The sequence below is a fragment of the Branchiostoma floridae genome, chromosome 13 (genome assembly GCF_000003815.2).
Source record: "Branchiostoma floridae strain S238N-H82 chromosome 13, Bfl_VNyyK, whole genome shotgun sequence".
Classification (NCBI taxonomy): domain Eukaryota; kingdom Metazoa; phylum Chordata; class Leptocardii; order Amphioxiformes; family Branchiostomatidae; genus Branchiostoma; species Branchiostoma floridae.
In genome coordinates this window covers 10499024-10517130 of record NC_049991.1, presented here as the reverse complement: position 1 = coordinate 10517130, position 18107 = coordinate 10499024, and the positions used below count along the sequence as shown (strand labels likewise).

Genomic DNA, 18107 nt, shown 5'->3' with positions numbered 1-18107 from the left:
TCAGGTTGGGGGATCTTACTACCGCAACCATACCTTTCCTCTATCTGGAAGCCCGTACATAGCCACCCATGAGATCATTGTGGGGGAAGAGGCGACGCTAACTATAGAGGCTGGTGTTGAAATCCTGTTCGACGAGGGGGTCGGCATGACTGTCGTTGGACAACTTCACGCGGTCGGTACGGCCGACAAACGCATCGTTTTCGATCGGAAGGAAAACCCGCCAGACGACCCCATCCGAAACATCACTCGGGACCCGAATGTACGGCTGGTGGGGCCGACAATGAACGAGGGGCGTCTGGAGATCCGCCATGACGGACAGTGGGGAACTGTTTGTCATGATACAAGCTGGAGGGACTCTGAAGCAAAGGTAACTTTTTAATTGGGAAAGACGATACTGTTAAAAAACAATCTTTGCAATCTGTATCGTATCCATCCCCACACCGTCAACATTTCCTTTTTGGTCGTTCATTTTTCAAACGAAGATGACTATCTCTTTCTGGACAGACAAATCATTGTTAACATTTATTTCTGGTATTTAGACGGTCAATATGCCATGGTTTGTCGCACCGCAATGACAAAAGCCCGTTGGAAATATGACATTCAAAAGATAAACACATTTCAATATTAATCTACCATGGAATATTTGAGTTTTGGCAAAATGCACTTATAATTATCTCCATGTAACTCCTAGAATATATCCCAGAGAACTGTTTGGGAAACTGGGTATTTCAGACACGATGTTGACTACGTGTGGTATCACTCCTGAAAATTCGCCATTTTGGGTGCTGCAGTACCTCACGTATGCCCGTTGTCGACCCGAGAATCGACCATAAAATGCCCACTGCATTGCCTGTGCTTCACAGCAACGGTGCATAGTTTCACATGGCCAATTCTCTGGCTATCAATAGCTTTTGTTCAAATGCCATCCAGTATTGAGAAAATCGTGCCGTGACCTGGTGCTCGGTGAAAGGATCGAATTTATAATCGAGATTGACTAAACTAGTCTTATTTTTCTACCACTTCCTGCCAGGTAGCATGCCGACATCTGGGGTTCACCACGGGAAGAGAGGACAGTCAGTACAGGAACGGCAAGGGCAGGGTGACCATGAGCGACCTCTCCTGCTTTGGGAACGAGGAAAATCTGTACGGGTGTACCTACAGACAAATGGGAACAGCTCCGGACTGTGGTGAGCACCTGCTTCATAATTCATCGATAGGAATGTATATTTGCTTGTAAACCTGTTAGGAATGCAGATTTAGGAGTCCAAAGTACTGGTTAGTCAACAATCTTAGTGCACTTGTACGTGTCAAGTGTTTGAAATTGTATCACCCTGCTGTAGTGTCGTAGAATTGTAATGTTGATAACGATCCGTCTTATTACCTCCATGAAAAATGGAGGATAGCTTTTGGTGTGTCTGTTTGTGTGTCCGGATATTTGTGGTCAGCATAGCCCAAGAACTTTTTGATGAAATATGATGATATTTGGTATGTGGGCAGATGTTCGGAAGACAAGTCAAGGTCGCTTTTGGGTTCCCTGGTAACGTTATGTGACCTTGGTACTTCAGCAGAATTTCCATTTTTTGTATCTTTTGATCTGGACATGCTATTGTCTTGTTTTTTTGTGGCAGATAGCTTTTGACGTAAGAAAGAAGTGATGTATGTTTGGGCCTCCTTACAGCTTGCTCTGGAACTGCAGGGGTGTTTTTGTCAAAATCTTCCAAGGAGCATAACGGAACATAGGGACGGTAGATTTCAATGATATTTAGTATGCAGGTATCATTGGCAGAGATGTACATAATGAAGTGCGAATTATGCAAATTTGGACCTAATTTGCATACTTATTGAGGTAAATTTATATTTACGGTGTTTTCCATTATAGGACTCAAATACATGGCAGGTGGAAGATTAGCAGATTACCAATCATACAAATAAGTCCCTAATTTGCATAATTAATGTGAAAGTGTCCTAATTCTTCTAAGTAAACGATTGGATTGTCAACATTGTGACCTATGTAAGTTAGATAAAGGTGTACATAGATATAGGAGTCCAAAGTACTATTTAGTAAACAGTTTTAGTGCGCGTGTACGCGTCAAGTGGTTGAAATTGAAGCACCCTGTCGTAGTGTCGTAGAATTTTAACGATAATAAGGATACATTTTCTTTTTCCTGATGTTATCTTTATCATGACTTTTCGTCCTACTACAAACGAAGTCAATCGCCACATTTCTAGTTAGAGAAGATACTAAATAATCTTAATGCCATTAAGGCCTTGTTTGATAATCAAATGTTAAATTTTGTCTTCGGTCAACACGCTTATTGCTTTTAATGGATTAACCTCGAGATAAAAACTTCGGAATATCTTGTTAACATGTTGTGCTTTCTCTGGGACATGATTTATAAATGTCCAGTTGCTTGCCATGGGTAACTGCTATTTGGCGCATTGTGACTGTCAAAACTGGTCACGACTGTATCTGATATGCGTCAATTGATCCCGAGCTGTGGTTGAATCATTTCATCTACTATTCGAAATAGATTAGCTAGCAGCTTGTTATATACAGTTTTGTGACGATGTTATCTTGATTGCGTAACAAACGACTAGGCAAAGCATGTCAAAGTTTACAAGTAGCGCTTGCTTGTGGTCGCAATGTTTCATCTACTATGGAAACAAGTCAGATTAGCTAGCAACTTGTTTGGGGGGAAGTGTTAGGTTCGGCGTGACGGTCTTATCTTAATTTAGTCCCTCTGTGGCAACTGCAAGCGACCAAGCAGACATGTGTGTGGTCACGACCTGATAAATGCGTCAATTATTCCCGAGCTGTGTTCGAAATATTTTAATTACTATTAAAATAGATTAGTTGGCAAAATGTTTTGATGAAGCGTTAGGTTCGGCGTGACCACCTTATCTTCATTTAGTCCCTCTGTGGCAAACAACTAAGCAAAACAAAAGTTAGTACTTGCTTGTAATGGTATGTGTGTCTATGTCAATCATCATGGAGGCAATGTTAGATTTGCAGCTATCTTGGGATATTCTTGCTGATTGGCTTTGGTCACTTTGTGATTGCGATGGAGGTATTTTATCAAAAGGCGTTAGTTGGTTTGAAAAGTGGTTCTGGTTGTTTACCCGTTGTTTGGAAACGGAAGAACTAAAAGGGTTACGACAAAATTCTGTCTGTGACCAGAATTTGGTAAAGAAAGAAGTGATTGAAACAGTGTATTGTGACGTATTGTTAGAAACAAGGCTTAGTTGATTAAGAAAACCAGTTGCCGACAACATTGGATTATGTATGCCCTCAACAGGCTAGTTTGACTGAAATGTTCAGGTGTGAGCATAGGTATGTCATTGGCTGTGTATTCTTTGCGATATCAGTCATAAATCATTGTGACTGTCAAAATTGACCTAATATGTGTCATTTGATCTCGGTGTTGGTCAAAATATTTAATCTACTATGGAAATGGATTAGTTGGCGTCTTGTTTGGGGGGAAGTGTTAGGTTCTGTGGGACGATCTTATCTATGTTTAGTCTCTCTGTAACAAACGACCAAACAAAACATTTCAAAGTTTTTAAGTAGTCCAGTAGACAATCATTATGGACGCAGTGTTCGTACATTTGCGGGTAAATTGGGATTGTTCTTTATTTGATTTATTCACTTTGTGACTGCGATGTGGATTAATGTTATGTTGTTAAAAGGCGTTGGCTGGTTCGAAAAGTGATTCCGGTTGTTTACTTGTTGTTTGGAAACGAAGGAACTGAAAGGGTTATGAAATGACGATTATTCTCTGTGGTGAAGAAAGAAATCATTAAACGTTTGGGACATGTTTGTGGGTTTAAAACAATACATAAAAAGTATTGTGGTTCTTTGTGGGAAGAGGACCTGGTGAATTAAAAGAGCCTATTTCTGACAACATTTGATCATACATGCCCTCGACAAGCTAGTTTGACTAAAGTATTTTCTATACGGCCCTTAGTGTGAGCACCTATGGAAGAAAGAGTAAACTAACGAGACTGGTGCCCACATGTTTATAAATCAACAAACAGCATTCAAATGCTTGGTGTCCACAAACTTCATTTGTAATGGCCAATGAGCCTCCTTCCTTGTTGCCTCATTCTCTTACGAAGTGTCACCACCAAACGTTTATATTAGGGGGTCGGCGAGACCTTGGGGTGGTATGTGAGGGAATCAGTCGGGTCAACTCCACCTATTGGAACGGAATCCGGCTGGTGCCGTCCTCGGCTGGGAAGGTCTCCAGACTCGAACATGTTGACGTTCTCCATGCGGGACGAGACGATGGAACAGGAACAACAGCGGCCATCAACATAGAAACATATCCACCCGTGCTGAGAGATGTTAACGTCAAGTACAGTGCAGGTGCAGGGGTCAAGGTTCAGGGGACAGCCACAGAGGTCAACATTGCGGGCTGCAGCATAGAGGAAAACCAAGGCCCAGGCATCATCATAGAAGACCAAGCTGCAGATGTCAACATACAAAACACCAGGGTCTCTAAGAACTTCCCATACGGCGCTCAGGTCATCCGCGGCAGTGCTGGACACAAGATTACGTTTACTGATTCTGCTTTCACTGAGAACTTTGGAACAGGTCTTCTCCTTGATACAGTCGGAGGTGATGTCGAAGTATCAGGCAGTAACTTCAGTTCCAACACTCACTTTGGCTTAGACTCCATCAACAGTCAAACACTACTGATTCAGAGCTGTACCCTGAACTCAAATGGACTGGACGGCATGTGGATACAAGACGAAGCACAGACCCTGCCTCAAACTGAGAAGAGCATTTCTATCGACCAGTCTAGTCTATCAGAGAACCTTCGCCGAGGAGTGACGGTTTCAATCACCTACTCATCATACAACTGCCGCGACCACCAAACCATCTTCAATGTTACAGGCAGCGAAGTTAACGCGAATCCGGAAGGAGCCATGGACATCAGTGTACAAGGGTCGACCGCGACATGTTATCCGCGTGTTCTCCTGGACAACAACGATTTCAAGACCAATGGCGATGATGTTGTTAGCATTTCAGGAAGCTGGTCCGATGTCAAAGTGAGGAACAATATCTTCCAAGAGAACACATGTGGGCCTAACAGTGTATTATCGATATCTCTCACTGGACAGGAAACGAATGTTAGCTGTAGTTCCAACACATTTCAGCAGAATTCCTGCAAGCGTTTGGGTCTCTTCAATCAGGAGACCGCGAATGTTGATGACATCCAACAAACGTTCACGGAAAATATCTTCACTGATAACGACTACGACCCACCGTACCTCTACAGATCCGACCCGCTCCGTGACTACTGCACGCTGGAGTTCTCAGGAGAATGGAGGCCCATCAGCGTCACTCACAATTCCTTCCAGCAGGACGCGTCCCGTTTGGACCTCTGCAGCACCGTTCGGACAGACTCCTGGAACGGACCCACCATAGACGCCACTCACAACTGGTGGGGCACGGACGATGAAGAAGTCATACGGGAGAAGATATTTGACTACCACGACTGGAACAGCGGAGCGCAAGTCACGTACTCGCCGTTGTTGGACTCTTCAGACGGAAATCCTGTTTCCACGACGGATTATTCTCCGTCAGCCGACTCTTTCGGCGGTTTATTGAAGAACGACCTACACATCTCAAAAGGAAGCAGCCCTGTACTGTTGAAGAGTGATCTGACCATTCTCCCCGGCGCCACTCTCACTCTGGATCCCGGAGTGGAAGTGAAGGCAGCACCAGGAGCCGGTATTCTCAATTATGGACGCACCAACATGGTTGGGTCAGATACAGAACCTGTTATCCTGGGTGCACAAACTAATGACAACCTAGCATCTAAGATTAACTATCTGCGACTGTCAGTTAATGACCGTTTAGAGGTTTTCCATGCTGGAACCTGGAAATCTGTATGCTACGAATATAGAGATGATTGGGATCATGATCATGAGAAGCAAGTGCTAACCTGTCGACAGCTTGGTCTGGGGCCCCCACGAGACGTCAGTGGAACCTCCTTTGGTCCACTACCAAAGGTAGCGGTAAGATGTGACGGAGGGGAGGATTCTTTCCAACAATGTAACTTTTACGATGTGGCATCAGACAACTTCAGGTGCAGTTACCAAGCCCGTCTTACCTGTGAACGTACCCCTGGATGGGGAGGAGTAACATCCCACGGTCAAGACAAGACCAAAGTCGAACACATTCTGTTCAAAGACATTGGTCAGCTGCACAACAGGAGATCGTCAGCTCTGTCGATTGACAGTATCGACAGCGCCATAACCCTACAGAATATAGATATTGACGGGTGCTACCAGTCACGAGCTGGTGTGGAGATCATCAGTCCCCCTTCCCAGACTACAGTCCAACATCTAACAGCGTCTGCGTGTGAAGCAGAGTCTGTTCTATTTGTCGGCAATGCTACAGATTCTCTTACAATCAACGACGTTAGTATCACGGCTACAGGCAGCAGGGTATTGGGTAACACAGCAGGCATACGGGTGGCATCGCTAGGTATGACCTATTCGGGTCCAACCGTATCCATCTTGAACACTATGACAACAGACAACGATTACGGCATGACTTTAGCTGGGGGGCACGGGGACATTACTGTTGAAAACAGTGAAGCACGTAGCAATGGCCGAGGATTGCACATACAGCAATGGACGGGAGTTGTGAAGATTACCCGAGTAAACGCAGGACAAAATTCCTATGGTGTGGAGATCTCTCACGCGACAGGAAATGTGATGATTAACCAAGTGAACGCAGAGCGAAATTCACATGCTGTGGACATCTCGTACTCGACGGGAAATGCCATGATTAGCCAAGTAAACACAGGTCACTCTAGTTATGGTGTGCGCATGAGCTCTTTGTCGGGAAATGTCACGATTAGCAACGTAACAACGGGACAATATACTAATGGCATCTACATAAATGGTTGGACTGGAGATGGGACAATCAGCCAAATAAAATCTGGAGGGATCTATCTATCTTCGGTAAATGGAATAGTTACGCTTGTGGACATAGAGGCTTCGGGCAATAATAACGGTGCCATCTACATGAGCACAAGCGGTGGCCGTTATTTTGTCAAAAATACAACTGTAAGCAGCAGCAACTACCTTGGCATGGTTGCTAGCTTGAGAGGAGACAGTCAACTCCATGTAGATGATGTGAAATTTCTAGGGAACAAACGAGGAGGTGCTCGCATAAGTACTCAGACCAGCGGTACACAGGAACCAGAAGTGACTATCACAAACAGTATCTTCAACATGAACAAGCGATTCGCGCTCCACATGTCAGGAATAGCATCGAAAATTAAAATTTCACAAAATGCATTCGAAGAAAATTCTTGTCCTCATGCCGGCACGGTAGTACTAGGCGCTGTTGCGGAGATGCAAAATTTCAGTTTCAACACATTCTATCAAAACAATGCGAGACGCACCATCCATTCAAGTATTTTGGAATGGTCGAACAACATTCGTGAATCAGATTGTCTGATCAGTGATAACGTTTTAATCGATAATTACTACTCCCATGAAGACACCGACGGGAACTTTCGATACGACAACAACATCAGGAACACTTCCTGTACCCTCCAGTTGGACGGTTATAGACGTAACGTCCGTTTCCATCGTAACGTGTTTGAGAACCCGCTGGTCGATTATCAAGTGTGCAGCAACATACCGGCACGTAGTGCGCAAGGCTTCGTGGATGGGCGATTCAACTGGTGGGGTACAACCATAGAAAACGATATCAAGGACGCCATCTTTGACTTTGACGACCGAAACGACCACGCTGCGGTGGTTTATCTACCGTACTTCACCAGCAGTGACGTAACCATAATACCGCCGACCAATCAGGTGAGCAGCACCGACATGCCATTACCGATGCTAGGTGGGAGACTGTACAGTGACCTGCACCTGGCTATAGACAACAGTCCATACACTCTGACCTCCGACCTGACCATTCTACCAAACGTGACCCTGACCATAGACCCAGGTGTTGAAGTGCAGGCCTATCCGTGTGTCGGTCTGCTCAATCTGGGAACATTGGTCGCAAACGGAACGGAGCAGCAGCCGATAACCTTCGGTCCGGCCTTTGGAGTCCCTGACAAATCAAGTCTGTATAGGCTGACTGATGGGCTGTACCCATGGGAGGGGAAAGTTGAAGTGTTTTTCGAAGGACGTTGGTGCAAAGTCTGCTCTTGGAATTTCTACGAAACGGATATCCTATGCCGAGAACTAGGATACGGCCCATCGACTTACAGTTCAAGTTATAGAATGGATCTGGGCGAAGAATCTGTCAGGATCAATTCTAATAATTACATAGACTGTCGCGGAGACGAGGAAAAGCTGGTCCATTGTTACCAACGCGACACTGTCTTTACCCGGACGCAGTGCTCAGGCAGGAATGCGCAGTTTGTGAGATGCTCACCAGTATCCACACATTCAACAGTTCCAGAGACAACCTGCACGTCACATGCATGGGGCGGGCTAAGGATGGCAAGTGGCGAATCCTTTGTTCTCAACCATGTCCAGATATCAGGCAGTGGAACTTTGCACTCCAAACCTGCGTCGGGACTGTCTATTGAAAAGTCGGGTGGACATATCTCCAATGTGCTGATTAAAAACTGTACAGGATCAGGTCTGGAGATCTTTGGTCCCGGTTCGGACACTACAATTACTGACTCCGAGATTCATCATTGCCAGGCAGATACTGGCATCGTGATCTACGGGTCTCAGAGCGAAGTACTTGTCAGTAGAGTAACGCTCACCAACAACAGCTTTGTCACCGGTGGCGTCTCTGTTTTTTCATGGCAAGCGTACGTCAACAGGGAAAATTTTGAAAACGTCATCGGGATTTGCGATTCAGAGGAAGACGTGTTCCTTACAGCGGGCGCTTACTTCGTGTACGAGACGAAAAACTGTCAGTGTGTGAAGCACATCCATGCGGGGAAGGGAAATGAGGTACATCTACGGGTTATCGTAGCAAGGTACTCTTCCACGCTACGTGTGTATTCCGATGTAAGCCAACAGCATCTGCTTGGGGAAGTGAACAGCTGGAATCAAAACAACAACAGAGTCTTCCATTCACCTGAAGTCATGAGTCTGAACGCCATGCTGAGTAGTGGTGGCAATGAGGATGATCTGTACTTGGAGGTTCAAATCACCAGATTGTCAGGTGAAAAAGATATTATTAATATTTCATATCTATTCATATTAATGTCTTTCACGATTTTACGTAAAGAACACGATCAGCAACTCTGCGTGTTTTTGTCATTTGCGAAAGAAAACAATTGTTAAGGGAGCATTTTGTACTTAGCTGTTATCTTTCTATATTTTCCAGGTCCCTCAAGACGCACGGTTACAGACAGTGTACTGAGTAACAACTATGGCACTGCAGTCAATGTCAAGACCGTAAGCGAGTCTAAGGTAACAATTTCGAGAAACATACTTACTGGGAACACACCGTTGACACCAGACAGTGATGACCAGCAAGCTGCAATCGTTTTGGACGGCATGAACACCCACTTCGCGATCCAGAACAATTACTTATTTGACAACTCAATGAAGGGACTGAAATTCAAAAGTTCTGGAAACAGCGATATTTTCCTTGGACACAATATGTTTGACACCAATCAGGGGAACGGAACCGTCAACCTTACAGATGGCGGCCATGGCACTTCTCAGGCTCTCATCTTTGGGAACGACTTTGTCTCTAACGACGCCCCATCGGAATATAGCATCATGACTCTGGGGAACACACCAGGAAGCGTCAAGAGAAACCATTTCCAGCGCAACATTGGGCTGTACATTGTTGATTGGCAAGTCCGTGAACATATCAGCCAAAGCCAAAACTTTACTCACAACCGTCTGGAGCACAACAGCGGACAGAGGCCGGGGTACAAACATACCGTCGCCGTGTCGGGTCCTGACGTACATCTTCATCAGAACGTCCTTAACAATCCCGCCAACGACGCGGAGCTCATCGCTTTAAGCAACACCTCACTCGCTGACGTAGATGCCACAAACAATTGGTGGGGCTTTAATGACTCTACTGCAATCACTGGGAGAATCAGAGACAGCACAGATCGACCGGAGCTTCCAAATGTTCTGTTTGAGCCATTCCTAGAGGAGGATCCAGAAAAGGGTAACGAAATCTACTATTGAATATACAAGTGTGATAGGTTGGAAAATGATTTTGATACTTTCCTTGATGTTACGTAAACATTTAGATCTTAATTGCAATTGCTCAGTCTTGTTTTCTTGTCTGTTTGTCAGGACTCTGTCGATATTCCTGGTTTCACGAAGAACAGCTTGGATACTGCTATCTGTACAAAGGTGCGGCTCGGACATTGGAGGACGCCTGGGACTCGTGCAAGGTATCTTGGAACAATCCCACAAGATCAATACCTTCTTAAGTGCTATCGATTATTTTTACATCTGTCTGAATCAAGTACAATGTGGTATTTTACAACTTGAATCATACGCATGATGGTTTGATTGTTGGTGTAAGAATATGATATTACTGGAAATCCCATCTGTGTTGGTAGAAACTGTAGACTACTTCTACAAGATGATGTTATGTCTTTCTTCAGGAACAATACGCACAAGTAGTGATGAAGGCGTCAGACAAGGAGTTGCAGTTGTTAAGTGCTGCACTTAAGAGTCAAGTAGACAATGACAACTTCGCACCGGAGCCATTCTGGATGGATCAGGAGGTGAGTCAATATATTTTTGGTGGAAGTTAATACTGGCCTTACAACATGTTATATGAAGTTTCATGTCATATATGAAGCGTCAATATTTGAAGAAGACGCATCCATACTGGCTACTTTTTTCAGCTCTCCAGTGCCGAACAAGCATGTCGGGTGTATCGACAAAACGCAGGTGTTAGCGATGTCCTGACGGCACAGTGTGATTCCCGCTATCCGTTCTTCTGTAAACTGCCTGTCGGTGAGTACAGCACACAATGGGTTGCATAGTGAGCACACTCAGATTACATTGTTCACGGGTAGGTTTAAGGTAGATATAGACATGCTTGTGTGATTGTAAGACTATTATTGTTTGAAAAATGACTTGAGTGACTACATGTATGGGTCCAACTCATGGAGTACTGAGAGTAATTCATGATTTAAAATTGATTTGTTGTCCTCATGAAGCACATATTCCAATGTCCCCCAGCTCGCGGCTGTCCCAACGATTGTTCCCACAACGGCGCCTGCCTTGAGACGACCTGTTACTGTGACAGGGGCTGGAGTGGGTCAGACTGCTCCCGACCAAACTGCCAGGATCTCGACGATTGTGGAGAATTTGGTGTGTGTGTCGGGCCCAATGTTTGCAGGTGTAGGAACGGGTGGCAGGTAAAAATGTTCTACTTTTAATTGCTGATAATTTTAATGACCTTTTATTAAGTTAAACACGTATTTCAAAAGAGCATATGGATGTTTTCCCTTCAGGAATTCGCTTAGTACTATTCAACACCATATTCATATTGAGAGTACCATGTGGGTAAACAAAGTCAAAGCAACTTTTAAGACAAGTAGCAAAGAAACTGTCGAAGATGAGTTTGATTTTATCTAACTTGAATGATTTGTGACTCGTCAACTGACTGCTCTTCTTTTTTCTCCCGTAGGGACGTGGCTGCACTGTAAGTTACTGCAGCCGGTTCAGTACGTGTAAGTCCTGTGTTCAGTCCGTGGGCTGTGGATGGTGTGACCAGACTCAGTCCTGTGAATCAGGCCTGTACGGTGGAGCTGACGTCATACCCTGCCCTACATGGTTCTACCACAACTGTTTCACTGTCGGCAACAAGGGGCTCTGTTCGGGCCAAATAGAGGTATGTAAAGCAAACATATCTATGATTATTTGTATGTCCGCTAATCATCATTGATATCTATTGAAATAGTATAATTACATCAAAAAGATTGTTCGTCAATAGATTACGGCAAATATTTCCAAGTACAGAGTACTGACTGATAGTCAAACGTATCTTTTTACAACTAACGTTAGAACGTATATCATTAGAAACGGTGCCGGAAAGGGGGTTTTGATTGATATCGTTGTTTTTGCCCAGCTTGTTGACTGTGACTATCGACAGTGTAACTCGTCCATGTCTACCACTACTGTTGAATCCTGTCTGAGGTGCCAAGACGTGGAAGGGTGTTTCAAGGATACGGTGAGTTGTTCTAGTTGATACTAAGCCTTTACCACATACCATGATGTCCTCTCTTTATAGTATATATTATTGTATTTTTGATGTGTGAAAATACCATATCTTATTATGTATGTAAATTCACTCAGAGCCATATGCGGTCTACAGTTTTTAGTCAACCAATGGACAAAAGGTGAACATTGAGTTGCAAGTAAAGCATGCACTAATCATGATTTTGTTTCCAGGAGGGCGGTTACTGTAAAGTCTGGGACCAGAGCCGATGTCCAAAAGGTTTTGTCTACCCTCTCTACAACGACACGACGCGCATTGAACAGGTCCTGACAGGTCACAACGTGAAGTACGTGCCGGCAGATGGCGACCCTCTGTACCACTGTCAGGTCCGCTTCTCGTCCTGGGGAGCTACCCTGTTCATCCAGGAGGGAGAACTGGACGTGCAGCTCGGCCAGGTGCTGTCCAGTCCTCAGGCGGGCGGCGTGCTGCACAAGGTCGAGCAGGTTGTGACTGAAGGTACGTGGTATGGTGTGGCGCATGTTCTAAATGTGTGTGGTCGATTTGCTTACAGCTATTACATTGAATTATTTTTCACTTTTCCTTTTTCTGCTGTTTTCACCAGGTGCCTACACCCTTGTTGCTGCGCACCCTGCCAGGCTGGAGGACATGTTCGACTACGCGGACTTCAGTCAGAGGGTCCGGCTTGAGCCAGTCGTGGACTTCAGCATCATGGAACAAGAACCGCCACTTTCTGTCGTACAGAGCGTGATTAGAGGGAACGGGACGTTTCAAGGAGACAACACACACGTTATCAATTCTGGCAAGCCACAGAAAATAAACTTAACATTCATGTTCTTCTAGGTTAACCAAAACAAACTTCTGAATGTTCTTAACTATTGCTATGTATGTAAACAATGATTACTTTATCCTCAGAAGTATAATTGCATATTAAACAAAATTAAAAAATATGGCCAATATACTTTTGAGATGTGCCAAAGATATGAAAACCGCAGATAGACTTATTAGCTTCCATATTCTAACTCCCAATTTATCAATAATTTTGTTAATGTTTCTTAAATCTCTTCAGATGTAAAGATTTACAAATGTGTGGGACCCAGCGGCAGCCTGCGCCTGGTTTTCCGTGAGAGTGACCCTAACCTGCCGGACATCACGGTCGGTGACGTCATCGTGGGCAACCGCAGTAACGGGATGCTGGAGTTCGTTACCAGGCTGCAAAACACAGCCATCGGTACCGTCATCCACACAAACCTGGCGGATTGCTCTGGAGGAGTATATAGGTAGCTAACGTACATATTACTTACGTATTTATCAAACTATTCCGTTTCATTTGGTATTTCAGCTACCAGCTTACATGATTTATTAAAACCCAAACGGTCATTTAGTGAACCATGAACAAAGCTGGTGTGTTACGGCGAAGCGCGTCATACTGGCCCTTTGATTTTGTCGATATCATTACGAAATTAACGTATTTGACTTTTTTCTTCTGAACAGTATTCTCGAGCGGTTCCCGACTGCCAATGGACAAGCCGTGCCGCCTCCCCTGTCGTGTTCGGGCGGCCCCACGGGTGAGACCGGGCTGCTGATTACCGAGACTCGGGACCTCGTGCTGCAGCTGGGCAGTGTGGTGGTGGGCAGGAAAACCGGCAGGTTCGCCGCTAAGGTACAGAGAATAATTACCTTCGCCAGCATGGCAAGGTTATGTTTTGGGTAGCGTTTGTATGTAACATGCATTGGCATAATATCGGTAGTAAGACTTATACCGGTAGATTAAAAATACTGGAACTTAAAGAGATCTACACATGCAACAATAGTTATTTCTGAGCTGTGCACACTTCAGACATCTAGGTGTCCAATACACCATTTACAAAGCATCGATAACAATGCATTCGAAGACAACAAGGCCAAAAGTTTTCAGTATACTTTTTTTTTAAATTTCGGGGTAGGCAGCTCGTCGTGGGACGAGCACACTGTCACATTCATTGCCAAATTTATATAGATCATAATTACACATGCTCACGGCACAAGACGAACATGATTCAACAACAATCTTGAATTTCTGTTGGTGACCTACAACTCATGTAAAAGTGTGAAGAACCGTTGCATAATAGCCCGGATCTACGACTGAATGGGCAAAATTGAACGTACGCAGCCATTTTCCCGCCATTTTTATATCTACGCTAGAAAATTGTAAAAAAATAAAGTTGTCCAAAACGCTTACCTGCTGGTATGAACTTGTTACCACTTATATCGACTATCTTTTGCTATTTTTGTCTGGTGCTAACACGCTTAATTTTGGAGATATTTGATTTTTAGTAGGCCATGTCACCTTTCCTACAATTTCGTAATAAAGAGCATATTACTACACAGAGAAATGTTCCAGCAAGTAATAGTGGATTAACAACAGCCAAATTAGCGAATTTTCCAACCCAAAATCTTCAAATTACACGCCAATGAGAAATATTTAACCGCCGTGTCATTTGTTTCGGAATAATCATCAAAATTACTAGCTATTAAGTTTGCTACATTTGTATAAAAGTAAATAAATGATATGTTTTTTTTCTGATATGAAGACAAACCGTTTAATACTCCTTATTTTTCACCCTGTAGGATGGGATAAGAGCGATAGAATATATTTATGAAAATGGTTGGAAGCAGGCGATATCTATTCTACAGGTAAATGCCAATGAACTGTGGTAACGTAAATTACAGAATCTCTAACATTTGGAGGAAAGCCGAATAGTGTACATACTGGCTCTATTTGAACTGATCAGGTCATGTTCGTCTATAATGCTGGACCTCTTATCTTCATGTTGCTAACTCAGAGTAGCAAAAAAGCGTATCTTTGTTATCCGGAATACCCGTATAATCGTCCTGTACCCACCCGGACTCTGCGGAAAGACACCCAAGATATGCAAGGTCTCTATCTTGGCGGGGTCTATTTAAATACATGCTAAGTAACAAAGGATTCACGCAATCACACGCTCTAGGTCAGAACCGCTTCGTCCTCGCGTCCTTTAATCAAGTCTTTGGGAATAGCAGAACATGATGCGATGGCAACATGCACCAGATGGACTGGGCCTTTCTAGCACAAGCTTTCGATATTGGAAAGACAACAAACTAAACACCAGTTATCGCACTTCTTATAAAACATTTTTTAATGTCAGGACAATCTTTGTTCGTGGAACAAACACAATGTCACATCAATACAGAATGAATGAAACCTTATATCGTGTGGTTTAATAATACCGGCAGAAAGACCTTTTTGTTGATGAGCAAGGCTATAAACAACAGTGAATTTTCCAAAAGAGAGCTGCTTGTGTAAAGGCAGTCTGTTCTACAGTTATCCTGGCAGCCTGTCCCTTTATATTAATGCCACACGATTACATGACAAGCCTCACGTTATATAGATCTTGACTTTATAGAGTGGGATTGGTTTCACAAATAGCTTTCTGCCTTGAACCATGTGTCTGTCCACGTAAAACAATTCTGTGCATCAATTTCTGTCATTCCAGTCGTGTGATCTTCAAAAAGCGCGCGAAAATGACGACAAACTTGGACGAGTCTACTTTGACAACAGGAGTTTATTTTGGTTCAGTCCAACCCAATATACATTTATTCAACTTGGTACTATACATTCCGTGTAATGTTGATTATTGAAGCATCAGATATCAATATAAACACCCGCATCTTTCCAAGTTGGTGCATGTCAGGTTTATCATTTGAACATCGTTCCTATGAGAAATGAAAAGTCCCAGCATCGTAAAATTCACTGAAACAGGAACATATAAACAGACTGCATTGTGACTCTATGGCAAGCCAAGCCTACCTACAGTAACATTACAGCAGATAATACGTCTTTGGTTGATGTGCTCTTGCTGAACATCTGATGACTTGTTGAAGAAAAAAAATGGTAACGTAAATTATATGGTAACGTAAATTATATTTATGCTTTTAATGATAAATAAAATTTTAACAAACAGCTCTGGAAAGATTAACTCTGCAGGCAATTACTTATCTGGGAGCATTCTTTCCTATGAGTACAAAGGTAATGATCTGTCTATTATTCTAAGGGACTTATTATGGTAACGTAAATTATATCAAAAAAGTGACAAACGGCCTGAGATTGGCGGTTATAGTCATGTTTCCAACATTCGTGTTTTATGTGTTCTGTTATTTGTTTGTTACGCAACACCACTGTTTAGCAGATAAAACAGTGAAAAAATTATCGGAAAATGTCTTTTCGTAAGCGAATTACACCCAACAGAAGTTCGGTAACGTAAATTATACAAAAGTTAGCGACAAGAATAAAACGGCATCTGACGTAAAAAGGTCGTCTGCTGGACAAGTTCATCAACACGTGACAAGCCGGCCTAAGTGGTTGATGTAAATTATGACTGAAAATTTAAAGAACTAACGTCTTTTCATTATCAGAATGCCACGATATTCACCTTTATAGCATTTCCGACACGTGTTTTTAGCGTGTTTCTAAGCAAAACCTTACCCGGGACGACCAAAAGGCAACTAACAATGGTGGGAAAACATTGCTTAGCATATTACTATCATGTACTTGTAACGGAAAAGGGCAAAATACGTAGTCATTGTGTCTTTAAAGAAAACTGTGGCCCGCTGCTTATGTGCGACAGCAATTTGCCCCTTTAACGAGGAATGGGCGCAATGTAGCGGTTGTGACGGACAGAAGTTAAATGAAAATTCTTGACAATATACGTCCGTTTTCTCATGACATTTTGTATGCTCATGCAGGTTTATGTTTTATGCATTTACTGACAGAAAAGGAAGGAACATCAGAGGATGTATAAATGTACATAGCGGCAGTTAATTGTGCCGTGTTTCTTCCTACCGGTATTTTGTACCCCCTCCCAACCACGCGCCCGTTCGCCGTGTAATTCCGCGGCGTGTTACAATTACAATATTACGCTTTTAGCAGGACAAGAGTGGCAGAAAAGTTACACAGAAGAAGTGGCAAGGGTAACCTATAACAGCAACATGTAACTGGAGAAAATGATGCGTTGACAATTTGTCAAATCAGTATGGCTAGAGAAATCGTCGTAAACGTACCGGTATTATGATAATAGATGTTATGTTTGTTTCTATTTTTCTATCATGAAGCTATCACAGTTTCGTAACGTTATATAATACAAATTCACCAAAATGGCCATTTGCATCTATTTGATTTCTTTTTTTTTCCGGGAGGGGTTAATGTTGTCAATGGTATCTAGTTCCAAACTCCCAATGCTTATCAGAAAATAGAAACAAAACTGGTAGATGGTAAATACACTGCACATAATGAGAGTGCCATTCAATCAATCCACTGTTACAGGTTCTGTCTAAACGGGTGGCCACGGGATCTGGGTTCATTGTCATGGAAGTGGAGCCCATAACCACAACCAGAGGCGCTTCGAAAAGATCCTCTGGTGTCGAAAGCAGCGCAATGAGATGGGATATAGCTGGTGAAGATCTCGTCGTTATGGTACGTAAAGAATCTTTGTCGGTACAAGTTGAAACCAAAAGAAAACAAAACCTAAAAATTGAAGATAAATGGCTCTCATCTTCAATCCACATGGTGAGTCCTCCTGATATGAAAGTGGACCGTATATCAACGTCGTGCAATAGAATATCTTGTAGCTAAATATACATAACAAAAGTTATACATTAGGGCAGTGTCATGTTTTCGTCGCTATAATAAGGGCGTGGTCACATACGTCGTGCGATCGTCGTACGATTTTGATGCCATATGATTTTCAAGAAAGCCGTGAAAGAACCAACCACCGACTTGGATCCAAAACTAGCATTTTGTGTACCAAGACAGTTGAACTTTGCAGGAAACGTACATTTTTGTCCTTCAAAATGCCGGAAGTCAGCGATCGCAAGACCATCGCACGACCTATGTGACCACGCGCTAATACCCCCCTCACATATA

General features: G+C 43.3%; 1 protein-coding gene across 1 annotated transcript in view; it reads left to right on the top strand.

Moving 5' to 3' along the window:
- Positions 1–6: 6 nt before the first annotated feature.
- LOC118428496 overlaps positions 7–18107 on the top strand; it is a 30305-nt gene continuing 12204 nt past the window's right edge. The window contains exons 1-15 of the mRNA XM_035838581.1: positions 7–367; positions 1031–1187; positions 4142–9163; positions 9329–10132; positions 10264–10364; positions 10581–10703; positions 10827–10938; positions 11167–11345; positions 11618–11821; positions 12059–12160; positions 12382–12664; positions 12771–12968; positions 13236–13446; positions 13661–13829; positions 17508–17657. Of these exons, the coding sequence (XP_035694474.1) occupies positions 146–367; positions 1031–1187; positions 4142–9163; positions 9329–10132; positions 10264–10364; positions 10581–10703; positions 10827–10938; positions 11167–11345; positions 11618–11821; positions 12059–12160; positions 12382–12664; positions 12771–12968; positions 13236–13446; positions 13661–13829; positions 17508–17657 (8037 nt within the window). The 5' untranslated portion in view covers positions 7–145. The remainder of the gene's footprint in view (positions 368–1030; positions 1188–4141; positions 9164–9328; positions 10133–10263; positions 10365–10580; positions 10704–10826; positions 10939–11166; positions 11346–11617; positions 11822–12058; positions 12161–12381; positions 12665–12770; positions 12969–13235; positions 13447–13660; positions 13830–17507; positions 17658–18107) is intronic.